The 26,649-nt window shown below is 33.1% G+C and overlaps 2 protein-coding genes across 3 annotated transcripts; one reads left to right on the top strand and one right to left on the bottom strand.

Annotated features, from left to right (window-relative positions):
• The first annotated feature begins 8,564 nt into the window (after window positions 1-8,564).
• Window positions 8,565-22,731, top strand: LOC125810428 (histone-lysine N-methyltransferase EZA1). 2 transcript variants are annotated; one of them, XM_049489911.1, is made up of 18 exons: window positions 8,565-8,734; window positions 9,277-9,378; window positions 9,986-10,257; window positions 10,838-10,999; window positions 14,772-14,856; window positions 15,051-15,206; window positions 15,528-15,575; window positions 15,648-15,719; window positions 16,209-16,326; window positions 16,447-16,846; window positions 18,844-18,988; window positions 20,105-20,325; window positions 20,836-20,967; window positions 21,043-21,130; window positions 21,230-21,277; window positions 21,373-21,501; window positions 22,103-22,180; window positions 22,249-22,731. In XM_049489911.1, exons 1-18 carry the CDS (start codon window positions 8,687-8,689, stop codon window positions 22,432-22,434), a joined length of 2,490 nt encoding a protein of 829 aa, XP_049345868.1. In that variant the 5' UTR covers window positions 8,565-8,686; the 3' UTR covers window positions 22,435-22,731. The 2 variants fall into 2 exon arrangements, with proteins under 2 accessions (XP_049345868.1, XP_049345869.1); XM_049489912.1 differs by having other exon boundaries at window positions 8,622-8,734; window positions 9,280-9,378.
• Window positions 22,732-22,990: 259 nt separating this feature from the next.
• On the bottom strand, window positions 22,991-25,724 carry LOC125810518 (protein trichome birefringence-like 6). Its single transcript, XM_049489989.1, has 5 exons — window positions 24,962-25,724; window positions 24,590-24,782; window positions 24,315-24,505; window positions 23,482-23,640; window positions 22,991-23,393 (listed from the first exon to the last, which is right to left on the bottom strand). The coding sequence occupies exons 1-5, from the start codon at window positions 25,696-25,698 to the stop codon at window positions 23,072-23,074; spliced, it is 1,602 nt and encodes a 533-aa protein (XP_049345946.1). The 5' UTR covers window positions 25,699-25,724; the 3' UTR covers window positions 22,991-23,071.
• Between the last annotated feature and the right edge of the window lie 925 nt (window positions 25,725-26,649).

Here is a 26,649-nt window from a genome sequence, read left to right as displayed (position 1 = left end):
ATTTATAAGAAGTCATGATGTCGTTAGTAATTTGAATTTGATGTGTTACTTATTTACTCGATTATATAAAGATTATCTTAGAGTGACAAAATATTAAATTTTTTAGAGTACATTAAGTGTCAAGTTGTAGAAAGATATACCAAGAGTTGGATCAATGTTTGTCTCTACCACATATAGAGGAGTGGAAGAGTTTTTAACATTAATCTAATTATTATTGTAGTCATCACTACAAAAATAATAATATATGATAATAACTATTCAAAAGATAACTCATTTTTAATGTGAAATTTAAAATAGATAATTTTTACTTTAAATAATTATAAGTTAAATACACATTAATCACATATGCACATTTATTATAACAATAATTTTTTATTATATATGTTGTTGCACCCCATTTTTCGCAAAACGGGTAATGCAATGACGTGACAACTCTTTTAGGATTATTTAAAAAGAGAGTCGTCGCCTAACAAATTAAAAATGTGTTAGGCCACCATTCTAAACTATACTAACAATTAAATTAATTGAAGGGTCAAACGAACCAAAGATCAGGTAAGAGTTCAAGTTACCTCAAAAACAAGGTCTTAAGCACCTTTCAAGATTCACAAATATGAATTTCAGTCGTATCTTATAATATGAATTTCAGTCGTATCTTATATTATTATGTGGGGGTTATACATGTGACAAATAAGGTTTACTTATTCATTATTAATTAATTAAACTAAGTGATAACAGATAAGAAATTAAATGTAAAACAAGTAGAAACTAACATGAATACATAGATAAAGAAGATAAGCAAGAAGACAAAATCAACACAAATAGATATGGGAGAAAAACATTTTAATTAATTAAACTACCCCAAGTACTACATACAACAATAAATATAAAAGAAGAGGGAAAGAGACGAGTTAGTTAAACTTAAACTAAATTAATCTTCTCGGATCAGTGTATGGCTTAGTAATCGGAAGACAAATCATAGTTTGTCGTTTTCTATTCGGGTCAATTTACATCATTTCTGAAAAGGGCCTATCTATCCATACCCCTAATTTTATTTGAGCTAATTGAAACAAAATTTAACGTCCTAAAAGGTGCCTAACGTCTCATCTTAAGGTCCAAGGGGCATTGGACTTACTAAACGATAGGTTTTAGACTCAAACAAATCATAAGATTTCTAATTAGATCCTAAGCGTCAAACATAACAAATAGCAAGATCAATTAGCATATAAAGTCTCATGCTGGCCTCTAATTTTTATTGACATGCTTGCAAACACACATAAGTAATGAAGGATCATGGGCGCATTAATGTGTGTGCGTAGACATACAAACGGGCACTATAACGACACACTATTTAATATTTAAAGCGGCAAAAAATGTAATTATGTTACAGAAATTATCAAATCTTGAGCAGGATAAGTCAATTAATAGCATTTCGAAAGATATTTATTAAATCCAAGACAAGATTTTTATACAATATACATGCTAAAATTATATTAGAAACGTATAAACATGATTTCTACTTGATTGAACATGTTGAATGAAATGTGCTATGATTTAAACGATTTGGAGGAATGTTTAATAAATTGTTATCCAACTAAAAACATACTATACATAATAAATAATTTTCATACAAAATAAACACACTTATAAAATATAAGTATTAAGTAAATACATAAAGTAATTATTTCAAATTTACAACCGATAAAAATAATAATATTGATAATAGTAATTTTGATAAAATGATAACAAAAATAATAGTAACAATATTTTTTTGTAAATTAAATATTAAAGTATGTAATTATTAGATAAAATTAAGTATAAATTTAAACATGTAATAAAAAGAATGAATTTTAAAATACATATTTAATCGAATAGTAATTCAGAAAGGGTTATAGGTCATTAAAATTGGGTGTCAACGGATGCCTCTTGTTTGTTTGAGAATGAAGGATGAATTGTCGGGCAAACAATGCTTGACTTAGCAATTAAAAAAGTTTTTAATTAATCGCTTAAAACATACTCCCTCCGTTCACTTTTACTTGTCACACTTTGACTTGGCACACCCATTAAGAAAATAATTATTGATATATGTATTTTACCAAACTATGCCTTATTAAATGATATCATAGAAAATGATTTAGAAAATAAATATTTAATGTTAAAGATAAAGTTTACCGGTAAACCATGGAAAAAAATAATTTTCTTTACTTCATATGTCAAAAGTGACAAGTAAAAAATAAAAATCTATTTTAGAAATAAATAACAAGTAATTAAAAGTGAACGGAGAAATATCACCTTCTATATTTATACTAGTTATAGTAGCCTGTGCTAGCACGGGCCCAACATATATTTTTATTTTTTATTTTAATTTATGTGACATTAATAAAATTTTAACGGTCAAACAATTTTTTTGTATGTTCTTTAAATTTTAAGTTGTTGATTATTGTGGTTAATAATACTTTATATGTAATTTTCAATATTCTCTTTGTCCCGATTTATGTGTCATTGATAGAATTTCGAAAGTCAAGCAAATTTTGTATATGTCTTTTAGATTTTGAAGTTATTTAATTATTATGAGTTATAGTACATTTTACGTATATGTTACTTTTTCTATCCCAAACTATGTGACATTAGTAGAATTTTGAGAGTTGATCAAATTTTTTGTATGTCCTTTAAATTTTGAAGTTGCTAATTATTGTGTGATTTGTAGTACGTTTCATGTTATTTCAAATAATATATGTTATTTCCTCTATCCTAATTTATATGGCACTAATAGATTTTGAGCTTTAATTACCTCTTTTTGATTTTTAATCCATTAATATGCTTTCTTTACAATTATCAGTAGAGCTATCTTTCAGTGTTGATGGTTTAGCAACATACCCTTAAAAGAACAGACCAACGAAAGCTTCCTCTTATTGCTTATTGTGAGTATTATTAAGTAAAAAGTATTTTAATTAATTCTACTAAAGATTCACTAATTGAATGCTGAGAGAAATTAATTAATGTGAGAAAAGTACTGAAAGAAAAACTTAATCCTACTCCATCCGTCCAATAATTATTGTCTATTATACTATTTTGGAATGTCCTACAATACTTGTCCACTTTATGAAATCAATGGATAGTTTACCCCTTATCATTAATTATAGTCATTTTTCAATTATATTTTTTAATACATTATATTTATTATATTTAAAGAATGGTATAGTAATATTACTCTTTTATTTATAATTTCTTAAAAAATGTATAAAGTCAATACTGGAGAAATATTATTGGAGAGAAAATAGTTGATATCAGTCACCAAAGCAATACAACTAAGTAGTAATAAGTGAGGCCCATGGTTTTAGAAAGTTGTGCGAATTATTTGTAGTTTTAAGGGGACAAATTAGTCCAATAGATACAAAAAATGAAATGCAGTTGCACTACTCCTTTAACTAACCAATTGAATTACATTTTTCATGTGAAATTACAAAAGTAACATCTGAGGATTTTTTTGTCAAGTCCCATAAACGGGAAGCTCCTCACATTCACTCTTATTAATAGTAGTAATATCAAAGTTAAATTAGATTGTATTGATTTGATATTTTAAACAAAAAATTTAAATATGCAAAATCTATACAAAAAGTACTATAAATTGTAATTTTTTGCATATGAATATGATGAAAAAACACATTGTAAAATATTAGTTAAAATTCTTATAGTTTGACTCTAAAAAGGAAATCAAACAATTAAAAGTGTATAGAGAGAGTAATAAATAAGTAATTAAATTTCAAGAAGTTTAAAATAAAAGATTGAAAAAAAGAATAAGATAGACAACATATATTGAAAATTGAAAACATATAAATAATAAATGGGCCCAAATGAGGTCTAACTTTTCGGCTAATAAAGTAGTAGGTAATTAATGGTGTTAAATTGTCCAATAATATAAATTTTAAAGATACAACCATAAAAGAAGAATGTACAATACTATCTAAGCACTTGTCATGTGCTAAGCAGTAGATATTCTCACTTATTATATATATATATATATATATATATATAATTCTTATAGTTTGACTGTAAAAAGGAAATCATAACAATTAAAAGTGTATAGAGAGAATAATAAATAGGTAATTAAATTTCAAGAAGTTCAAAATAAAAGGTTGAAAAAAAGAACTAGATAGACAACATATATTGAAAATTGAAAACATATAAATAATAAATGGGCCCAAATGAGGTCTAACTTTTCGGCCAATAAAGTAGTAGGTAATTAATGGTGTTAAATTGTCCAATAATATAAATTTTAAAGGTACAACCATAAAAGAAGAATGTACAACACTATTTAAGCACATATCATCCAACACTTGTCATGTGTAAAGTAGTAGATATTCCCATTTATTATATATAGTAAAGTAATGCATTAATATTAGTGTATAACGGTAGAGGATGATATACTCATGAGATGACTATATTTTGATCGCCTTATTTATTTGTTTATTAATTAAAAAGGCTGGATAAATAAATTTAACTAATACTTATTTTGTCTTTTATTTGTATGAACATTTAGAGTATTAAGTAACTTCTATAAAGGTGTATTCTTCTTCTTTTATTATTACTATATTTGACATATATAATCGAAATTTTAGTCAATTATTATATACACTTCAGTCATGTTAAATGAATTTGTTAGATGTGTTATTATTTTTATGATTGAATTTATTCTTTTTGATATATGAAACTTATATTTTAAATTTGAGTTTATTTAGAAAAAAATTATATGTTGAATTGTTGAGATTTGCAAAATAAAATAATGATAAAAAAAAATTCACACGCGTGATTGAAATTTAGTCAATTTCTGCACGTTCTTCGGTAAAAAAATGTTCGAATTCTATCAATTTTAGTTACATACGTCTGAAATATCCCGAGAGAGTAAACTTGAAAAAATCTAAAAACGGACACAACATGGTGCCCCCAAAAATGAATATTTAGAGTGTTTGGATTGATTTAAAAGTTGGTTAAACCTACTTTTTTAAGTCAGTTTTTTTACTTCTGAAAGTGTTTGACAAATATAAAAAATAACTTAAAATAAGTTGAGACGTGTTTGACAAGGTTAGAAATAAGTTAAAAACTAAAATTAGATCTCCCCTACTTTTTATTTTTTGACTTAAAAGTAATTTAAATTTGACTTATTATTTTTGACTTTAAAAAACTATATCTTTTAAGCTAATCCAAACGGGCCGCCATACTTCTAGTCGAACTAAGTTTAAGGATAAATATGATTATTTTAATTTTATTTTGTCAAATTTCATTTATTATTATAATAATTTCTTCCTTTTCAATTTAGGTGTTATTATAATAATTATTTCTTTCAAATCAATATAGATCTCAATATGAACTTTAAAAAAGAGACGAAGACATTTGAAATTTATAATAGAAAAAACATACGATAAGATTTACGTAGTTTTAAGACTTGAACTTAATAATCTCATATGTTTTACAACATTAGTCAGGTTATAAAAACTTTCATTGCGAATAAAATAAAAAACTAAATATAAAAATATAATATTATTTTTTAAAACTCACTAATTAGAAAATAGAATCAAGAAAGCTTTTATTGTTTTCTTAATAACTTATGATAGTTAAAAAAGTGAAGTATCAAAAACACACTTATATTTAGGGGTGTTCACGGTTTGAATAAAAAATGGTCCAAATTGAAAAATCAAAACAAATCGATTTTATTTGGGTTTGATTTGGTTTTAGATTTTTAAAAACCAATAGTATTTTGGTTTGGTTATGATTTTGTTCGAAAAAACCAAAAAAATAATCGAACCGAACCGACAAATTATATATACATATATATTATTATTATTATACATACATAATATATTGTTTTTATAAACCATTTTAAAGATCTTGTATATGTTTTCATCAAAAATTATTTATAATTTACTTATGAAACCAAAAATGTCCAAATGTGAGAACATTTATCTTATTTGTTTCATGTATATGAGTGTTTATGACAATTCTTTATGAATGCTCTTTGTCTCTTCCCTCTAGGACAAAATAGTGAATTTTGAAGCTTTATTCGTAGTAAAATTAAGTGATCGAAAGCTCTATAATGTTAGTCATTCTAACTATGTCATTTTTTTCACCTTTTAAATTATTTCTTTTATTTTTGTGTATGGTTGATAACCGAATCATCGAACCAATCCGAACTGAACTGATTACAATCAAATTGATAAATGTATATTATATTTGGTTTGGTTTCATTTTGATAATTTTAAAGCCGATTAAGTTGGTTTGATTTTGGTTTTAATCAATAACCGACCCAAATCGACCCGTGAACACCCCACCTATTATATATATATAGATAGATGATTTATATTTAATTTATAACTCATTAGTTTGATAAATATATTATGTTTTTTCTTTTAAATAAGAGAGAAGATATTACACACACCAGTAAGATATATTTCTCAACCTAGTGAGTGATAACTTAGGTATGAAACTCACACCTATAAAATTAAAAAGGAAGCAGATAGTTTAGATATATTTTTGACATATTCACTCTAACTGATAGTTTAGATATGAAATTCACACTATGAAACTAGGTAGGCGTTTGGACATGTGATTTTATATCATGAGATGAAATCTCAAATTCTCTAAAAAGCATGATTTGAGAATTTCAATCATAATTTGGGACTTTTCCAATATAAAAATTGTCCCACAAGTTTATATATTATAAAATCAACCCCACATTTATATCTAATAACCATTAATTTCATATGTAAATGAAATTTATAATTCATATCGTTACTTTTTAAATCATTTATACTCATATAACGACTATTCACCGTGTTACTTTAAATCAATTCCTACTTTACCATTTATATTCACCAATTTTTTTGATCAAATTTATTTACCAATCAAGTTGACAAACAAATGGCTCAAAGCTACAATGTTGGTTCGTCTTCTCGGTCATATGATCGAGAAATTGCAAGTTCGACGTGAGAAGATTGTCCGTACTATGTGAGAAAATTATATTAAAAATTAGTACACTACAACTTATGTTCAATTTTTTTTATTGAATTAAAATTTGATCAATAAATATTGTTTTTTTAGAATAGCTCTGTGATAGTATATTTAGTGTGTGTTTGGTATGAAGGTCCAGAAAATGTTTTCCAATTTTCCCATTTGGCTGTAGAAATGTTTTCGAAAATGTTTTTCAAATCAATCTGTTTTCCTCAAATTTAAGGAAAATGACTCCCCTTCAAAAATTAAGGAAAACATTCTCCAAAACTCTACTTCATTCTTCAATTACAGTATTTTTTTCTTACCCTACCCCGTACCTTATACACGACCCTCCCCATACATTTTTTTTTTTTTAAGTTTTCTTGTTTTTTAAATTTCATATATTTTTCTAACCCTACTTCAAACCAACCCCCAGCGCCCCCTCCCCCAAACAAAAAAAATTTAAAAATTTAAGATTTGTTTATCTTATCCAACCCCTACCCCTCCCCACCCCCCACCCCCCGAAAAAAAGGTCAAAACTTTTTTTTTTTTAAATTATTTTTACGACACCCCTTACCCCACCCCCTAGGTCACCCCCGTCAAAAACTTAAATTGTTTTTGATAAATATTTCAAATTTAAAAAAATTCATTTTTACTCCTTCTCCTAGCCCCATCTCCCGCCACCACCCGTCAATTTTTTTTAAACGAAATTTGTTTTTGAAAAATATTTCAAATTTTAAAATTTTGATTTTTATGACCCCAATCACCCCCTAAACCCACCCCCCACCGCCACGGCCATCCCCGTCAAATTTTTTGTTTTTATTTAAAAAATTATTTTTGAAAATTATTTCAAATTTTAAAAATTTATTTTCTACGCCACTCCTACATCCTCCCTGCCACCCCCCTACTCCATCAATTTTTTTTAAAAAAGAATATTTTTGAAAATATTTTAGTATCGAAAGTCAGGGTTAGGTCTTGGTTCAGATTTTGGAACTATTGTCGGGGTCATGTCCTAGTTCGGGTGTCATATCGGGTCCTAGATCGATTATCGGGGTTGATTTTCGAGTCAGAAATTATTTTCCTAAAGGGTTTTTTCGTCTCAAGTCAAAAATAAAAGATATTTTTAGAAAAATATTTTTCATTCACCAACCAAACATTAAAAAATATTTCCTAGAAAATATTTTCTACTCACTAACCAAAAATGAGACAATAAGTTAGAAATCCATTTGTTTTCCAAGAAAACATTTTCCTTCATACCAAACACACCCTTAATATCCTATATCGTGTGATTTTATAAATTTTTGCTTATTTCGTAAGACGGTATAAATATTGGGACAATTTTTATAATTTTACAACTTATGAGAATTTTATGTTTATTAAAAAATATACAACATAAAAAGTTTAAATTGCATGTCCAAATAAAACTTTAACTTTATCTTATAATTTTATATAACATTATCCAAACGAGACAAACATAATAATAATTTAAATATGTTTTTGACATATTCACTCTTAACTGAAATTCTTTTATAGTGGAAGTGGAAGTATATTTTTGTAATATCATATTCGGATTTCATGTCACATCATCGGTCCCTCTCCACGCAAGTCTCCTATCACTCCGCTACTCTCCTCTCCTCCTTTATTCTTCATCAAAACTATACCTTCACTTCCCTATTGTTGTGAAAAATTATCTACACAAGACTTGATGATCTCCTCCAGCTCCATCTCTGCTGAATCTGCGCCCACACCCACTGTCAGTACCTTTCTTGATTCTGTGTTTGAATTGTTTTTTTAGTTTATCATATCAGACTATTTCTTGCACACCCTTTTGTCCCGATCATCTTGTTGATCCATCTTTTCTTGTGGGGTTGTGGGGTATTTGAGATTCTTGGAAAACTATGAAATTTTGTTGAAGAAAAACATGATTTTTTTATGTTCTTGGTAATTTTCCTTGCTCCAATGGATGAGGAAACAGGGGGAAAGGGTAAGGAAATAGTAAGAATTAGGAAAGTAGTGTGATTTACATATTTCCTGGATTGTGTTTACTAAGCTTTAATTGTCAATCTAGCTAATGATTTATTGAACTTACCTTGTTGAATGAAATTATGGGTTATGAGTTCTTTTCCCCTCTTTATGTGTTGTTTTAATGTCATCAGATAATATAGTCTTTACTAGGTAATTTAATGAGGTCTAAGCTTTTTCTTTTTTCCCAATTCAATTATAGCTGAGTGTTTGTTTGTGTTTCTTTTTGATTAATTAAGCATGGGTGAAAACTTTATCTTTCTAAACTGACAGAAGTCCGATGGAGAAAATGAAGGGGATTCTTCGGCATCTCTAACGTACAGAATCAATCAGCTGAAAAGGCAAATTCAAACGGACAGAGTTCTTTCAGTTAGGGTACTAGTTCTTTTGCATTTCTCTATTTTATATTCAACACTTAAAACTGTATTTCTGCTGATATCATAGCAAGCACACAGATAGGCTTGTGCATTTCTCTGATACTCTTATCTCTTTCTATGTTGAATGGTGTTCGGCCAACCCATACCGTAGTTAATGCAGAACATTCATTGGAAACTTTGATCTCAAATGAATATTCTTTTCTTACAGATTTTTGTTTTTCTATTTCTTGTTCTGTGAGCAAAGCAATTAGTGAGTAACTTCTATTTTCTGAGTTTCCGATTGGAAGACTTTTGAGTGGAAGTTTAAAAATTTAAAGTGTACAATTAAACGTGCGGGCTGCCAATTTGCTGACATATATACACACATATATCATAAAAGGATATATCTGTACTTGGAGAAACAAAACATCAACAAAAAAAACTGTACTTGAAATGAAGAATGCGAGTGCTATGTCATATGAATTTGCTAGAATAATTGCTTACAATGTTTCTTTTAATTGATGGGCACAACATGAATAGTGGTTTTGTAATCCCCTCCCTCCAAAAAAAAAACCATAATTAAAAGAAAGGGCAAAGGATTATCTGACATGGTTATTTTTGTGTAGGACAAACTTGAAGAGAACAAAAGGAAGCTAGAAAATCATGTTTCTGAACTTCTTTTGTTGGCTACATCAAGGAGTGATACTATGAAGAACTCTGGGACTGGTAAAATGCTTTCTTTAAGAATATCAAGTCCCCTCTGCAAAGTTGGTGGACTTGTTCAAGGTTCAGGAGACAGGGACTATGCTAATGGAGAGGAAGTCGTATCTTCAATAACTGCTAGACTTCCCTTCATTCAGAACATTCCACCATATACTACTTGGATCTTTTTAGACAAGTATGTGATAATCATAGCTATCTCAAGTACAATACTGTGAAAAAGTCCATAGAAGAGGACACTTAAGGAAAGAACTTCTAAAAATAGCATTTGTGCTAGCTACATTGGTTAGCTACCTAAATATTTCGCCAGTATAAGGCTTAATTAGAAGCACTAAAATTTGCATCTTTTTCTTTATTTTCCATATTTGTTTTGGACAAAACACTTTCATGACAAGCTTGAGATAGAACATTTGACCTTTGTCGTGGATTTATTTTCCTTTTAATATCTATTTTGGTGATAAGTTACCATCAACAGCTGAAGTCCCACTCTGAAGTCTTAAGGCAGTTCCACAATTTAATAGCTTGGAGAAGATTGGGGGAAAATTAGTTTTCAGTAGTATTATTCATCCATTATCATGCATTAAAGCTAATCTTGTTCATCATGCCTTCTCCAGTTACTCTTCTTTAGCTTCTATATTATGTTCTTCTGAGTTTTCGATTAGGCCAATAATTGATGCTACCATGATTATACTTTCTTTCTTATTCAAATTGAGGATTTTATTTGCTCTTTGCTCTCAATTTTTCTTCACAAAACACAGAAATCAAAGAATGGCTGAAGATCAATCAGTGGTTGGGAGAAGGCGGATATATTATGACCAGCATGGTAGCGAGGCACTAATCTGTAGTGACAGTGAGGAAGACATAGCAGAACCAGAGGAAGAGAAACGTCATTTTTCTGAGGGAGAGGACAAAATTCTTAGGTGAGTTCAGATAATATAGCATGTATTACAACTTTATAAAATGTTATTGTTCATTTGTTAAACAGATTTTTGCTTCTGTGTCAAAGAGAAAGATTGGGCATAGACTGTTTCAAAGAGTTGGATTTGATGTAGATTTATTTCTCTATGTCGCAACTAGTGCTTAGTGCTTACATAGGGAAGGTTTGTATATGTCATGCCCCAAATCCACGTGACCAGCTAACGACACACTACCCTACCTGAGCAAACCAAACCCATATGATGCATCCTGACCATATGCATGAAAGCCATTTGACCTTCTTTTTTTTTATACATTTTCAAATTAATCATGAAATATTTTCAACTTCAAAAGAACATACCTGAAGCATTTCAAAAGAATAATGAAATCAAAATAAAAGGGATGTCTTTCCATGTATGTCATGTAAACTCCAATTATTACAACCAAACACAACTTTCTATGGAGCCTCTATACAATGGAATAGAATTAAACTCTTGGGACAAGTCCTGTCTGAAGAAAAGAATAAGGGACACACTAGCTACCACGGAATAAAAGTTGTGCCTCAACATATACATTAGGAAGAGAGTCACCCTATCCATGTCGGCTCATCACGTGTCACGCCTCATCTTGAAATATGAAAAATAAAGGGGGCCTAAAGAGGACTGAGAGTACATTGTCACAGACTCTATAAGTATCATTGACTCTCTCTCTCAGTCAAAGCTGGGACAAGACTTTATTAGAAAATCAATGCAAGTATCACTTGATATAAAACATAATACATTGATATCAAATTGAAATTCCAACATTTGAACTTAAAAGTCAAGTGTAAACTCCATTTCAGAAACCTTATAAACTTTCAATAATAAATGAACAAGTTATTCTCAGGCATGATTAAATAAAATTATAAATTTTCATTTCAATTGAATTAACTCATTGAAATCACTTTCGGCTCGTTAGGCCTAAATATATGGAAATGTTACATTTCACCGGGAGTACTATACCAACACCGACACAAGATCCAAGGTCAACTAGGTGATCAACTTACTGGCTAGTATCATATACCCTACTTGCTCAAGTCGTCTCATTGTAGTGCCGTACGAATCGACTCAACCATACTATTATAGCACACTATACCCTTCCATGGGGACACTTTACCCTATCCCTTTACCATTAGGTAGAGTCTATGCCTACACTGGCACATGTAATTTTGTGACAACAAACGGAATCTATCTGAAGCGAATCGTGGTGAACAATAGTAACTCCCAAAACAATTTAAATATTCTAAAATAGATTCATGACTTAGTAGCCTAAAAGATATGTACATTTATCAAATCATGGCGCTCATAGCCAATCCAAACTATTTGAACAAAAAACAATATATAATCTTTCCTCAAATTATCAAAGCATTTACCAAACGAAGATTTAAGATGCAAAGTATTCATCAAGTGTTATTTCAAATCATTTGGTTGTTAAAAGCATAAATATTATTGAATATAAATCAGTTAAACGAAATAGCACTTTAACGTGATTTTTGACACAATTGAAATATTTGTTTTTGTGCCTTTAGAATCGTGCAAGTCTTCATAAACTTATGAAATTTCATTTCAAGTAGCATTTCAACAATTAGCTTCAACTCTAAATTTTCATATCTACACATTGTTTATAAATCATTGGTATGCCATATGCAACCCAATTTATAAAGCATGGAGAGAACCACACTCGCTCGCCCCCACAAGTATTGCCTCACATTACACATTATTATCTTGAACACATGTAGAGAAAACACCTCAAGAAGAGTAAGTCTTAACTTACCTCAACTTCAAGCTCCAAAATAATACTATGACAATCAACTTGATAAACTATCCAACCATCATCAATAAGTCGATATCTACAAATACGGTATCTCAAATACATCAAAGGCCAAAGCATATCCAAACTTCCTCACCATTTATCCAACTTCCAACACAATTAGAGTTTTCCATTTACAACTCTTTCAACCACCACAACTAGCAACGAATACTTTGGACCTTAATAAATAAACAAGTTCTAGGTAGTGTAATTACCTCCTTCAAGTTTTTCCTCAAAAACCGTAAGCTTGGGATTTTTGGTGTTCTTGAACAATTTGATAAAATTTATAGATTTATTTGTTTATATGATGTTAGAATCCATGTATATCAAGTATAATTAACTCAAAAAATCATTAGTAACGTACCTTGGTTTGTAATAGAGCTCCCAAGCATCAAATTGCCACTTTTGAGCTCACAACCCTAACCCCTTTCTCAAAAACCAATTCTGTCCCGAAACTGGTTTTTATATAGACCTGGAAGTTTGTTGCTATGGCTATGTGTCACATGACCTGTGACAGCACTGTCAGTCTTTGGTAAAATGGCCATATCTCCTTGTATGAATGTCCAGATAACTAATGGCTTGAACCTTTGGAAACTGTACTAAAAAAACTTTAATTTGATATATAGTGCACACCATAATTCTTTATAGATTGGGAGTTATGCTAGTTTAAAGTTAGGCTTTGTGCGCATTTCTATGCAACTTTAGTCCGTAGTGTGGTTTCCAATTTGGTTTGGCCCCAGGGCTCTCCTAGACCCCATAATCACTTCCAATATACCTCATATACTTATCATCGTGTCCATGTGATGTGCTTCATATCATTAGCCCTCATTCAAACACAAATTAAGGTAGTTAGAATGTGTAGAACTTCTTAATGGCCTTCAAACATTTTGAACTTTCCGAAGTGTTACAGTAAAGAAATTCTGCAATTTTATCCTTGCCATTTTCTTTACATTTGAGATTTCCATTTACTAGAATTAGAAGATTTATTCTGTTGTTTCCTGAATAATACAGATGCAGAGCACAATTTCGCCTTTCAGCTCTGTTCTTATTTTTTTTCTGTGTCCATAGATTTCCTTAATTTTTGGTTTTGTGAAATGATGATAGGTTTTCCTCAGACACTCATAGCTCATATGGGTAAAGAAAAATACTCCCTTTATCCCGTATATAATTACTATTAGCCCCAAAGGGTGAGTGGTCAATGATGTGGGTTGAGAACCATGAGGTCTCAGTTCAAATCTTAACGGAGACAAAAAAAAACACTAGGTGATTTCTTCCCATCTATCCTAGGCTTGGTGGACAGTTACTTGTACATAATGCTGGTGGGAGGTATCCCGTGGTATTGGTCAAGATGCGTGCAAGCTGGTCCAGACACCACGGTTATAAAAAAAAATACTATCAAAACATATAGAAATTTGTAAGTACTTTAATAGAACATTGTGATCTGTATCACTTTACGTAGTCTCTAAATATGTAATTTTTAAAACCATAAAGAAGGTCAATGTTCAGATATACACCAAAAAGTAGGTGCTTTGACTCTCATACATCCAAAATCATCTCTTTTTGGTATGAAGGGTGTTGATTTGATTGTTGTAAGTTGTTGGATTGACAGATGATTAGTTATCTTGTCCTATCCCCAGTCTCCTGCCACAGTAACCTGGGCATATTACACTTCTTTCCCTTGGATAGAATAGGTAGCTTTCTGTATGTTTATGTAAGCTTCCACGCACCTTCAGTGAACTAGAATATCCTACCTATATTTAGCCAGCTGGAGGGAGGTGCTAGCATTTCGTTCTAGTAGTTTTCTGACAGAAAGGTGTAGCAGCTTTCAGATTTCAGACAGGAAACATATTTTTTTGTTGTGCTTGTCAGTTTGCTTCTCTTTTTGTTTCTCACAGAGCCATCTTATTTTCACTTTATGGGATTCTGTAGGATGGCTTCACAAGAGTTTGGGCTTAACGAAGAAGTTCTTGACATCTTGACCCAGTATGTTGGAGGCACCACTTCTGAAATCCTGGTAAACTGAGTTGGTGATGTAATTGGGTAATGAACTTATAGATAGTAGATATTTTAGTTACCTCATTTATGTGTGTCTGGGCTTGCTCACATGTTGACTCATGTTTCTCTATCTTTCATGGTTGTCTTGTTAGTGGCTACCTGTGAAATCAATTTGTATACTATCTGATTTGTATTTGTTTGTTTGTTTATTAGGAGCACTGTAATGTGCTTGAGGAAAAACATCAAGATACAGACGGCAAAAGCTTGAAAGATTCTAGGGAAAGTGGATTTGGGGGGAGCATGTTTCTGGACAAAAGCCTTACTGCTGCTTTAGATTCTTTTGATAACCTTTTCTGTCGCCGCTGTCTGGTATGTGATTGAAACGTGTTTTTTTTAACTTTTTTTTTTTTTTTTTTTTTACCGTGGTTTCCGGGCGTCGCTTTGCGAACCCGACTAGCTGTACCCACCGGGTCCCGCTGTTTCAAGGCGGGTCCGCCACGGTTAGTTCCACGGGGCCCTGGAGACGCGGCCGGTTTGTAATGCCTCCAGTGGCCCTGCTGGGGCTCGAACCGGCGACCTGAAGGACTTTGTCCCAGGCCTTTACCAGCTGAGCTACCCCTCAGGGTTGTGTTTTTTTTAACTGAAACAGAAGTTTAATGTGTTATTAATTGGCTCCCTATACTAAAACAGGTGTTCGACTGCCGTCTCCATGGCTGTTCACAAATTCTTATTGATGCTGTAAGTATAATTACCCCAGCTTATTCTACCGAATTTGTATATGAAAATCTGAAAGTCTTTTTCATTTGGCAGATTGAAAAGCAGCCCTATTCTTCTGATTCTGAAGATGATAGAAAACCTTGCGGTGATCGGTGTTATCTTAAGGTATTCTTTCGACATTTATACACAAGCAAGTAGATCATACTTCTTTAAGTTAGGAATTCCCCTCAGTGTATCATTGATTTGGTTTATATTAAGATAACCCTTGTTTTTGAGTTGGTCCGGAATATTTGTAGTATTTTAGTTCCCAAACTTTTTTAACTAAGCAGCTCAGCTTTTTCAGTAAGTATCTAGGCAGCTCTGCTTTAACATATAACTTTGGTATTTGCTAGTTTTGGATCTGACCGTCAAATGCCAAGTTTACCATCTGTGGAGTAGATGATCGTAAATATACATCTATTTTCTAGGCTTTAAAACCTCCATTCTGATTTTAAAATTTTCCTTTATATTACATAATCAGTTCATTTTTGGTAACACTTGCCACTGCTACTGACTGCTCTCATTTGCTAACTTGCTCTTCCCCTTTTTGTCCCTTCTTCTTTTTTCACTCACTTTCAGCTTTTTATGTGGGAGAAATTCATTTTGAGGTTTTAGGTAAAAGGTGTAGCAAACCAGACTAAATATTCAACTGTAGATCCAGTGGAAGGACTAGAAAAACACACTTCAGAAGCGGGAGGTAGCACTATGGACATCAATAGAACTAGAGATCCAGGTGACGATGATTCACACACTTTTGATGACAGATCGCTTTGCTGATTTTTCTTGTCTTGTCTATAACATTTGGAGTTACCTGTTGCTGGTTCAACTTGTGCATGTTTCCCTGTCACAATAGACGAGCACATTGATAGCAAAATGAAGCATGGAGTATCAGAGTCTATAAACACAACTTTAGAGAAGTCAGATCTAGTTTTGGATGACCAACAAGATTCTTCTGGTAAGAGAAGGAAATTGTCACTCCCTAATGCTGTTAGTGTGGCAGCAGAAGATGGATCTGAGAGCAATGGGATGTCTATTATCACCAATGATTATGTATCACATTCACAAGCACCAGATCAGTCTGGCTATAATCATGGTACTTCTTTGCATAAGACTGGGGAAAATGTCAGAAATGAAGCAGAGGACACTATAAAGGAAACTGTGAAGCATGCATCCTGCTCCAAAAATCTACCAGAATGGAAACCCCTAGAGAAAGAACTATACTTAAAGGGGATAGAGATATTTGGGAGAAATAGGTATGATTTTTAGTTGATATTGGTTCTTCCTCAATAATGGAATTACAATTATTTTACATTAAAATAGGTTGATATCATCAGTGGTAAGAAATGCATGTCCATGTGAATGAAAAAGATTGAAATGACTGTTCCAAATTTAACTTGTACCTTTCTTTGAGATTTAACAAAAAATTGTTACACTAGGTTTTTTCTTTCCATGTGGATATCATCTGGTAAGGTAGTTTGCAGTTGTTTCTTGTTGACAGCGGAACAGAGAGTGAGAGATTAGATGGTAAAAACAAAAGGAGTCTCTCTGAGTCTTCACATGTCACTTGGTACTTTTGGGAGTACTCAGGTCAGTGGTAACAAATCCTTAAAACTTTACAACCCATGCAATCTATTTCATCCACATGCAATGATAAGTCAGAGTGTCAGACTAAAGGGAGCCCGGTGGACTAAGCTCCCGCTATGCTCAGGTCTGGGGAAGGGCGGACCACATTATGTCTCATATATGCAGCCTTACCTTGTATTTGTGCAAGACGCATTAGACGCTGTTTCCGCGTGCAATGATAGGTCCAACTCAGAAATAGGAACTGTCTGTCATGCTCTTCCAGCTACACACATTAGTGTTTCCAAGCCGACATCTGTGAAATTATTTTTAAGATCCAAAGCTCCACATGCTGACCCCACTTTGTGGGATTTCGCTGGGTATGTTGTTGTTGTTGTAAAGGTCCACATTCTTTGTACTCATTTAAAGGACTTCCATATGGATATACTGCTATCTTTTTTGTGTCTCCCGCCAATTTCAAGCAGTCCTTTCCTGGGGATTCCAGATAGCCAATCTTCATTTTCTTCACATTCTATAGATGCTTGTAATAATTTCCAATGGAGGTACTTCATATGGTTCTACAGGCACACATATTATTGTACCATCTGCCACCATATTTGGGAGAAGCTATTATAGTGCTGATTAAGCTTTGGACTCAAAAGGGCACACATTCCTGTGAGGAACCATGTGCAATTGCAGATAGTTGAAAGTTTAGATAAGTATGAATTGGTCGGTGGGCTATGAACAGGAGATGGCTTTAGCTGTACTGCAATTTCTGGGAACTTATACTATGTTAAATTATCTTTTACAGAAGTATTATTGATGTCATTTAAGGAATAAACAATATGAAGGTGATGGAGTATCAGATGTTTTTCGGAGTCCTTTTCACTTGTATTATTGTGATAAATGAATCAGCATTGAAGTCAGGGATATTTTTCTAGCTCACACCAGAGCCTAGGTGATTGGGGTATAGTTGGCGGCTAAGGGGCTTGGGGGAGGAGTGGGGACACAGATAGTATGTGGGCTACAGCTTCATGGCTAGAGAGGAGTGGGGACAGATATTTATCTAGCTCACACCAGTGCTTCAAATTCTTCTTTTCTTTCATGCCAAGGGTCTATCGGAAACAGTCTATCTTCCCCATAAAGGTAGGGGTAAGGTCTGTGTACATCTTACCCTCCCTAGAGCCCACTTGTGGGATTGCACTGGGCATGTTGTTGTTGTTACACTTTACCTGTGATATGCCTTTGTATAAAAGACCATATGTTAGCTAATATAAGTTTTTGTTTCTTTCTATGCCAAGATTAGTTACTGAACTTTCCTCAGTATCAATCAATCAGTCAATCATAGAAGTGAAAGTAGGGAACATTCATCTTTTTTATGGCTTTCGAGGGACCCTTTTACATTTAAGGAGAGTTCTTTTTTTCATGTTACGAGACAAAACGAGCACATGGGTAAATGCTACACCATACTTTAGCTCATTTAGTCCCTCATGAGAAATCTGCTCTTTCTTTTTATGCAGATCATATTCTAAACCCCTACCTCACCACTTGGTCGTACTTCTTAAATACATGAAGTTGATGAAGTGTTGGTTACAGATTCTTGTTGAACTATATTTGGTCAAGTGATATGCTCAAATCAGATTGTTATGTCAATATGTATCAGCTCTAATGGAAATCTCATTCATTGCAGTTGCCTCATTGCTAGGAACTTACTTCCTGGCTTGAAAACTTGTATGGAGGTATCCTCTTACATGGATAACAGAGCAGCGGCGCAACGTGGAGGCTCCTCAAGCTTATTTTCGGAGGATAATGGGAAAACTGACATGGATTACATGGTTTGTGCTCCTCTGCATGCCTACTCATATACTTGATGCATTGGGTGTTTGTACAGCATTGTCCTTTTAGTGCTGATATTTTTCAATCCAGAAGTGTCCCTATATTAAGACTAACAATCCCATTAACATTATCCTTGTCCTCATAAGACTAACTCCTTATGCTGATATTTTTCAGTCCAAGGACAAGGATATTGTTAATGGGATTGTTAGTCTTCTCTTCAAATCCTAAAATGGTAAAAGTTTTCCCTACCAAATGATGGACTTAAATCCAATGATAAAGTTCAAAAGAAAAAGGTTAGCCCAATTGCAAAACCAAACATCACATTGCATCAAAGTCCATATCTATATTTTAGTGCGATAAATTATAATACAGGCACTCGTTAATCTCACTTTACAACAAATTATCTAAAAAGTTAATTCATGAAGATTATTATTTTAATTCTTGTAGTATAATCTAGGGCTGTATACAAAAAGTATACTTATCTTTTTTCACATGAAGATATGTAGAGCTAAAGTACTTGACTAGAGGACAGACTTCTAATTTCAGTCTATAACTTGGACAAAGCAGTCTGAACAGACTGTTCCAAGCTATCAGCTTTGCAATAAAAAGAAAAGGCATCATGGATCTTTTGGTATTCATGAGACCATTTTGACAGTTATAAATATTTGGAGCAGCAGGCAATGCTACCCTCTAACATTCTGTGTACCCTCTTTTTTTGTATTTTACAAGGATGGGTAGCTTTTTGCTCTCAAAGAAAAAACCATGGTTTGCTCTAGCCAGAATAAGATATTTTCACATGCAGAAGGAAGAATCATATTGTCAAGAATTACTTCTAGTTCATTTTTGAAGCATCAGAATGATGCACTTGTTTATTTTAGAAATTTGAGAAAGTCGGATCTTCTTCTTTGGAAATTGATGCATATATGAGAATATTTGTTTCCCTTGAATTTCTCATGCTATAAGTGGAACATACGTACTACCATATAAGGTGCTACTGGAATTGAAAATGCTCAAACAGCTGATTTTATTTTGTTAGCATTCTACTTTCCTAGATTAGTTTGAGTTATTTCCTTCATGGTGTTATATCCAACTAATTGATGTATTTGTCTATTTAGGAGCTAGATATTCCGACAAAATCACGTTTTCTTCGTAGAAGAGGCAGAACACGCAAACTGAAATATTCCTCTAAGTCTTCTGGGCATCCCTCAATCTGGAGAAGAATGGCCGATGGAAAGAATCAATCATGTATACAATATAATCCATGTGGATGCCAGCCGATGTGTGGAAAGCATTGTCCTTGTTTGCAGAATGGTACTTGCTGTGAAAAGTATTGTGGGTATGTTGAGCTTTGAATTTATCAATAAAGGATTTCGTCTTTGATTTGCCAAGTTAGATGCCTCTCCAGTCCACCTTTTTCTCTTCTATTTTTTTTTCTTTTAACTACTTTCATGCCCTCCTATAAAGCTTGTTCTCTTGCACCCCTCCCCTCCTCCTGGATTTGTTGGTTGCTCTGTTTGATGCTATGAATGGATCATTTGTGCTCACCACAGATGAGAGTAGTGCAGTGCATCAACTTTTTGTTGCATTTACCATACATTGAACTCCGGCATAGTTGAACAGGACTTAATAAACTAGAATAATTATGTCCTCAATGGCATTCATTTTCATGTGAAAGAAGACTGCAGCTTGATGTCCTTGACTGTTTTCGTTGTTAAAAAAGTTGTTTAACTTGATGTTTGCTCTAATTTTTTTGGTTTGCTTAGGGCTAGCTGGGAATTCATTTGTCACTTTCCGATATTATTTCAGGAACCTGTCATATCTCCTAATATCTCTTCTTCCATTTCAGCTGCTCAAAAAGCTGTAAAAATCGTTTCCGTGGATGCCACTGTGCAAAGAGTCAATGCAGAAGCAGACAATGTCCATGTTTTGCTGCTGGACGTGAATGTGATCCTGATGTCTGCCGCAATTGTTGGGTTAGGTAAAATGTTGCTAAACTGTAGCCTCTAAATTCACCCATGTACTGCTGCTTGGAATATTGACACACACTTTTCAGCTGTGGTGATGGTTCATTGGGTGAGCCTCCTAGGCAAGGAGAAGGTCAATGTGGTAACATGAGGCTCCTCCTAAGGCAGCAACAAAGGGTCAGACATTTTAGGGGTTTCAATTACTATTTCTGTTATGAAACTGTCTATCTTCCCTTTTCTCCTTTTTCAATCTGTCTTGCGTCATTTCTATAACAGATTCTGCTGTCAAAATCTGATGTTGCTGGATGGGGAGCCTTCCTGAAGGTAAACCGTATTCCTGTGTGACACACTTGCTCCTTAAGCTAGTACTACAATGTATTAATAAACTAATTTAATTTGTTTAATCTTTTTGCGTCTAGAACCCTGTTTACAAAAATGATTACCTGGGAGAATATACGGGTGAATTAATTTCTCATCGAGAAGCAGATAAGCGGGGGAAAATATATGATCGTGCAAATTCGTCTTTCCTTTTCGACTTGAATGATCAGGTGAGCACTGCTTATATTTGAGATATTCTGATACTCCCTTGTATTGCAAAATCTGGACCTTAGGACCAACCGCCCTGCCTTGTATACCCTAGCAGGTATATGCTCTTATTTCAACAATCTAGAATGTCTGGTTCAGAGAAGTTGTTATGAATTTTCAGTGGTGAATTTGGTGCATTAAAGTTTCCAATTCCAAAATATCCAATTATTAGCTTGTGATGTCCTCCGGATTTACTTGTCATGCAAGTTTTTGGATTCTTCTACCTGTATGCCTGATTTCTTCAACCGAAGGAATGATCAAATTAATAACATAAGGCAGTGAACTAATCCCTCCTTTTGAGTGAACCCTGCGCTGGGGATCAAAAACTAGACAAGTCATTCCAAATGAAGCTTTCATTATTTTTACTAGGGGTGTTCTCCTTTTGGCAATTCAATCCTAATTCTTTGATATTTAGGTTACCGTATATTTTTTTTTTCATTCTTTGCTAATATGACTGAGTTGTGATCTAGAAGGTCTATTAATTTAACATCTTAAGCTAACTTGTTAGAGAATTTTATGAGCCTTGATAACATTTCATCTCCTGCTCTCATCTCTTTATTGCAGTATGTCCTCGATGCCTATCGGAAAGGAGACAAGCTGAAATTTGCCAATCACTCATCAAACCCAAACTGCTTTGCTAAGGTACATACAATCCTATGTATTAGAGTTCAATAAACTTTTTGATTGTTGCTGATTCGACATTTCTTTAGGTAATGCTGGTTGCTGGTGATCATCGAGTTGGGATATTTGCAAAGGAACGTATTGAAGCTAGTGAGGAGCTTTTCTATGATTATCGTTATGGTCCTGATCAAGCGCCAATATGGGCTAGGAAACCTGAGGGCTCAAAGACAGATGATTCACCAGCGCCTCAAGGTCGACCAAAGAAACACCAATAATCTCATTGAGACAGCATGCTTAACCATTTCTATCTTATTGTGGAGTGCTTAACACGGAGGAGGAACAGAGGAAGCTGTACTACATCTCTTATATACAGTGATAGTCATAAAGATATTTCTTTGTTGTGGGGTCCTTCATATTTTATTATATTATTGTGTGCTAATATAATAATAATAAGACATTAAAGAAGTAATAGGAGAGAGGATCCAGCTATGTAAAGAATAAGCAGAAAAATGTTGAAAGAAACATGTATACATGTAGTCATCCGAACAGGTGAAAGAAATTACTTGTGTTGGTTGGACACAAGGTGGCTTCTAATAATACAGTTTATATAGATCTGTTTCCTTTTACTCTATTTAGAACCAGTTTTGCCTTGAATCTCTTTTTTGATATTGGGAACAAAGGTGAACCCAAATGTAAAATTTGAAAGAACTTATGTTCATATTGTTGCAACTTTGGATGTATTAATTTGAACCTATTTTAATCCGTCCAAGTTAATCTTGACTAACACGTCCATTTGCCATCCCTAGACATACACAACAAGAGAGAACAAAAGACAAACCTCAAATTCACAGCTATATACAGCTTATCAAACATGCTGAACAAATGAAAGAATTACAATTTGAGGATGAAGCTTCAGTTAGGCAAACTTTTTCTTCTGTTACTTTCTAAATGCATATACAAGATCTCATTCCAGGTATCTGGAACCCCAGGGAGACACCAATGGCTACAATCTTGAACACGCGAAGAGCTACCCGGTTTTCTTCCATATATAGAAGGATGACCATCAATCCTGTAATCTGACAAACCAGTTATGTTCAAAAAAGTAACTGGAGTCTTCATCTTGCCTATTATTTGCTCCACTATTATATTTTTCTCTGGATATTCGCCTCTGTAAGTCTCAGGGATAGGTTGAGAAGCTTCTCTGCAGTGCCCACCAGTGTTCCACTGCCCCCCACTGTCCAATTTAAGGAGAGGGTGATGAGCCATGAAGCCAATACATCACAAATCTGATAACAATGAGTTTAAAGCAAATTAAGGCATACCTGAAATGAGAAGGAGCAGAACTCCTGAAGAAAACTTGTGTTTTGCTTGGATTGACATGTCTATCAATCCATGATGCCCAAGTTGTCAGGGCTTTTTCAAAAGCTGTTGAAACATCAAGACGAGGATGTACTTGATTCCTCTCCTGGTAGTAATTCTTCCTGTCGTGACAGTACCGATAATATAAGCGAGAGTAACTAGAAGAAGGTAATGCAACATCCATCACACGCAAGAATACCACTAACTTGTTTTCTATCTTCATAGTAATAATTGACAGGATTGATTCACCAAAAAACAATCTAGCTCATTAACCGGGGTATTGCAGGTTCTTTCAATATGCTATCACAATATCATGACTAGGTTTTCATATCGAAATGTTGCCTACTCCAATTAAACAACAATTATTTGCCTCAATCTCAAACAAGTTTGATTTGATCTACATGAATCCTCATTAATCATGTCACAAGATTTAAGCTCATCTCAGGCCAATATAGGCTTCTCCAATTAAACATCAGTAAAAATCTGCTAGTAACTTCCAAGTACCATATTCTAAAATAGATCTTCACATGGATCATTACACTAAGAACTTCTTAAAGAACAAATTATATTCATACCATTAGTCTTTGGCAGAACTTAAACTCGAAGAAGAACAAAGTAGCAGAATTAACCTAAATAGCCGTCCACCCAAAGTTTTAAACTAAAAATAGCCGGCCGATGTATAATATATGTATAATCCATATACAATACGTGTATAATCAGTGTATAGTATATGTATACCGGCTAGAAAAAGAACAGTAAATCTGCCTGGCTATAATCTAGTTAACAAAAGGCTTACCCTGCTTTAGTCTTATGGTGATTCCACCAATGAGCAGTGTTAAAGACCAGAATATCAGCCCCTCTCCATCTTGAAGAACCTTTGTCCATAGTATCAATACGCAGGGTCTGCACCCGCTTGCTACCTATTCTTGCCTTGCCCTCATGAACCAAAAAATGAGTAACATAATATTCAACTGTACATTGGTAGTCCTGCAACAATGACACCAAAAAATTGAAAACTGGAAAAACACAATTCTTTGCATATTCAGTTAATCAAAAATTTAAATTATTTACCACAAATTTGAAACAATAATTTCCCTTCTCTTTGGTTATTCTCCGGCCACGAGTTTCATAAACCTTTCTTGGATCTTTTATTGCTCCCATTAACAAGCACAACATCGATTCCCATTGATTCCTGTTGATGGAGTCACCAGCAAACACTAATCTTTTACCTCTAATAAGTTCCAACATCTGAGTAGCATTGAATCTGTACCATACAAAAGTCACAAGCTAAGAATTATTTTATTTCAAACTTTCTTATTACTCTTCCAACTCTATTACTAGCCAGACAATGAAAGTGTACAACTTAAGCAATGGATCCACACACACACAAAAAAAGAGAGGACAAAAACAAGGGGCAAAAGAGTCAAGTTTTTATTGTTTTACCTTGGAATGTCACAATCTTGAGGTTGCCACCTCCATTTCATATAATTCTTATCCAATCTCCCATTATTTTCACAACTAAAACCTTCATCAATGTAGGGACATGAAGCATTTGTGTACAAAGGATAGCTCTCATCAAAAACCCACTTCCCTTTTGTGATGTCACATTCTTTCTTATTCACCACCTGAAGCACATCACTAGAAACTTCTTCTTTCTTAGACAAAGTAATAGACACATTCTTCTGCTGCTGATTCCAAATAGGAATACTACTATTGGTACTATCTATTTCAAGACCCTTGGAAGAAACAGTTTCAGATTTGGTCGAATGGTTACCGAAAAAGGTCAAAAAAAATTCACTATTTATATCATAAGCCACTGATTGTGGCTGACTTTCCTTTTCCAAGATTCCCTCAAATGTTGAAAAGTTAGAAACTTGGGACTCATTTTCAACTCTACTGAAATGGGTACTCACCAAAATCGAGTTCTTGATTTGGGTTGCTGAGTAATTTCTGTGAAGACCAGTTAAAGATTGAATCTTGAAAGGAGATCTGAGACCCAAAGAGACTGAAGCAGCAGTAGTCGTCCTGTTGAACTGAAAATGAGTTTCTTGACGACTATATAGTGGAAGGTTGAGAACCCATATAGAGAAAAAGATGAAAAAGATTAGAGAAAATGAAATGGTGAAAGAGAAAAGCCAGAGCCTTGTAGGTTTAATGGAGAAACTTCTCTGTTTCTCCATGAGATTTTCTCTGAGTAAACTGTTTTTTTTTTCTCAGGGTTTTTTTCTTCTTCTATTATAGTACTCCACTACAAGTCAAGAAGAGTGGTTAAGGTATGGTAATGCACTGTGCACATGCAAAAATTTAATATACTAATATAGTACTACAACTAATCAAAAGAAAATGGATAAGTTCAATTCAAAATGATTAATAAAACAATGACCGGGAAAAAGCAGATAATGAGAATTGTGACAAAATTGATGATGGGGTGGTGGAAAAGGATAATGTGAGAATTGACAAAAGTGAGTGAATTTGGTTTTCTTCAACTTTTGGTTACACCTAAACTCCATTCAAAGGAGTAGTTGTCAAGTATGCACATGCTGTAAATATATTGCGAGCAATTCCCTCTGGTCCACAAGCTAATAGTTTATTTGTTCGTTGGTTGAAAATTTGATGTTTTAGAGTGTGTCATTGGTAAGGAGGAATAAAATATTTTAAAAGATTTTCCAAATTTCTCTTGGTCAAAATATTTTGTATAAATTATTTTAATGTGAATATATGTGAATAATTAATGTAAATGAAGGAATTCGAATGTTCATTAATAATATCTTCATTAAAATTATTTTTTAAATATATATAATAAGGGAGGTGTTGAAAATTCTCTCTTTTAATTAGAAAAAAAAAGTCACTGGCACATGCTGACATCCAAGGGTGCGGTGGAGTTGATAGCAATATACAAACAACTAATCCAGAATAGAAATCAGATTTGATATTCTTGTTATAAATTTTATATTTCCTTTACAGCAAATTTTTATATTTCCACCTAAGATATTTTAATTTTGAAATATAAATAATCTATTAAAAAAATTATGTATAATTTATAAGTGATTATAAGAATACTACACAAAAATTATGATAAATTATTCAGAAGAGAGAGCAGATAATGGAAACGTGTGCTCAGATTCTGGCGG

The sequence above is a fragment of the Solanum verrucosum genome, unplaced genomic scaffold (assembly GCF_900185275.1).
Source record: "Solanum verrucosum unplaced genomic scaffold, falcon-dt-bn FXZP01000118.1, whole genome shotgun sequence".
NCBI lineage: Eukaryota > Viridiplantae > Streptophyta > Magnoliopsida > Solanales > Solanaceae > Solanum > Solanum verrucosum.
This window is presented reverse-complemented; position numbering and strand designations above follow the sequence as displayed.

Bases quoted from the DNA above. Each gene is read 5' to 3' on its own strand.
- LOC125810518 (XM_049489989.1), bottom strand. From the start codon at position 25,698: ATGGAGAAACAGAGAAGTTTCTCCATTAAACCTACAAGGCTCTGGCTT. The intron at 24,783-24,961 runs GTAAAACAATAA...TGTATGGTACAG, and splicing joins CAAGATTGTGACATTCCAAG to ATTCAATGCTACTCAGATGT. The intron at 23,641-24,314 runs GTAAGCCTTTTG...CTGTCACGACAG, and splicing joins CACCATAAGACTAAAGCAGG to GAAGAATTACTACCAGGAGA.
- LOC125810428 (XM_049489911.1), top strand. From the start codon at position 8,687: ATGATCTCCTCCAGCTCCATCTCTGCTGAATCTGCGCCCACACCCACT. The intron at 9,379-9,985 runs GTACTAGTTCTT...ATTTTTGTGTAG, and splicing joins ACAGAGTTCTTTCAGTTAGG to GACAAACTTGAAGAGAACAA. The intron at 10,258-10,837 runs GTATGTGATAAT...CACAAAACACAG, and splicing joins ACTTGGATCTTTTTAGACAA to AAATCAAAGAATGGCTGAAG.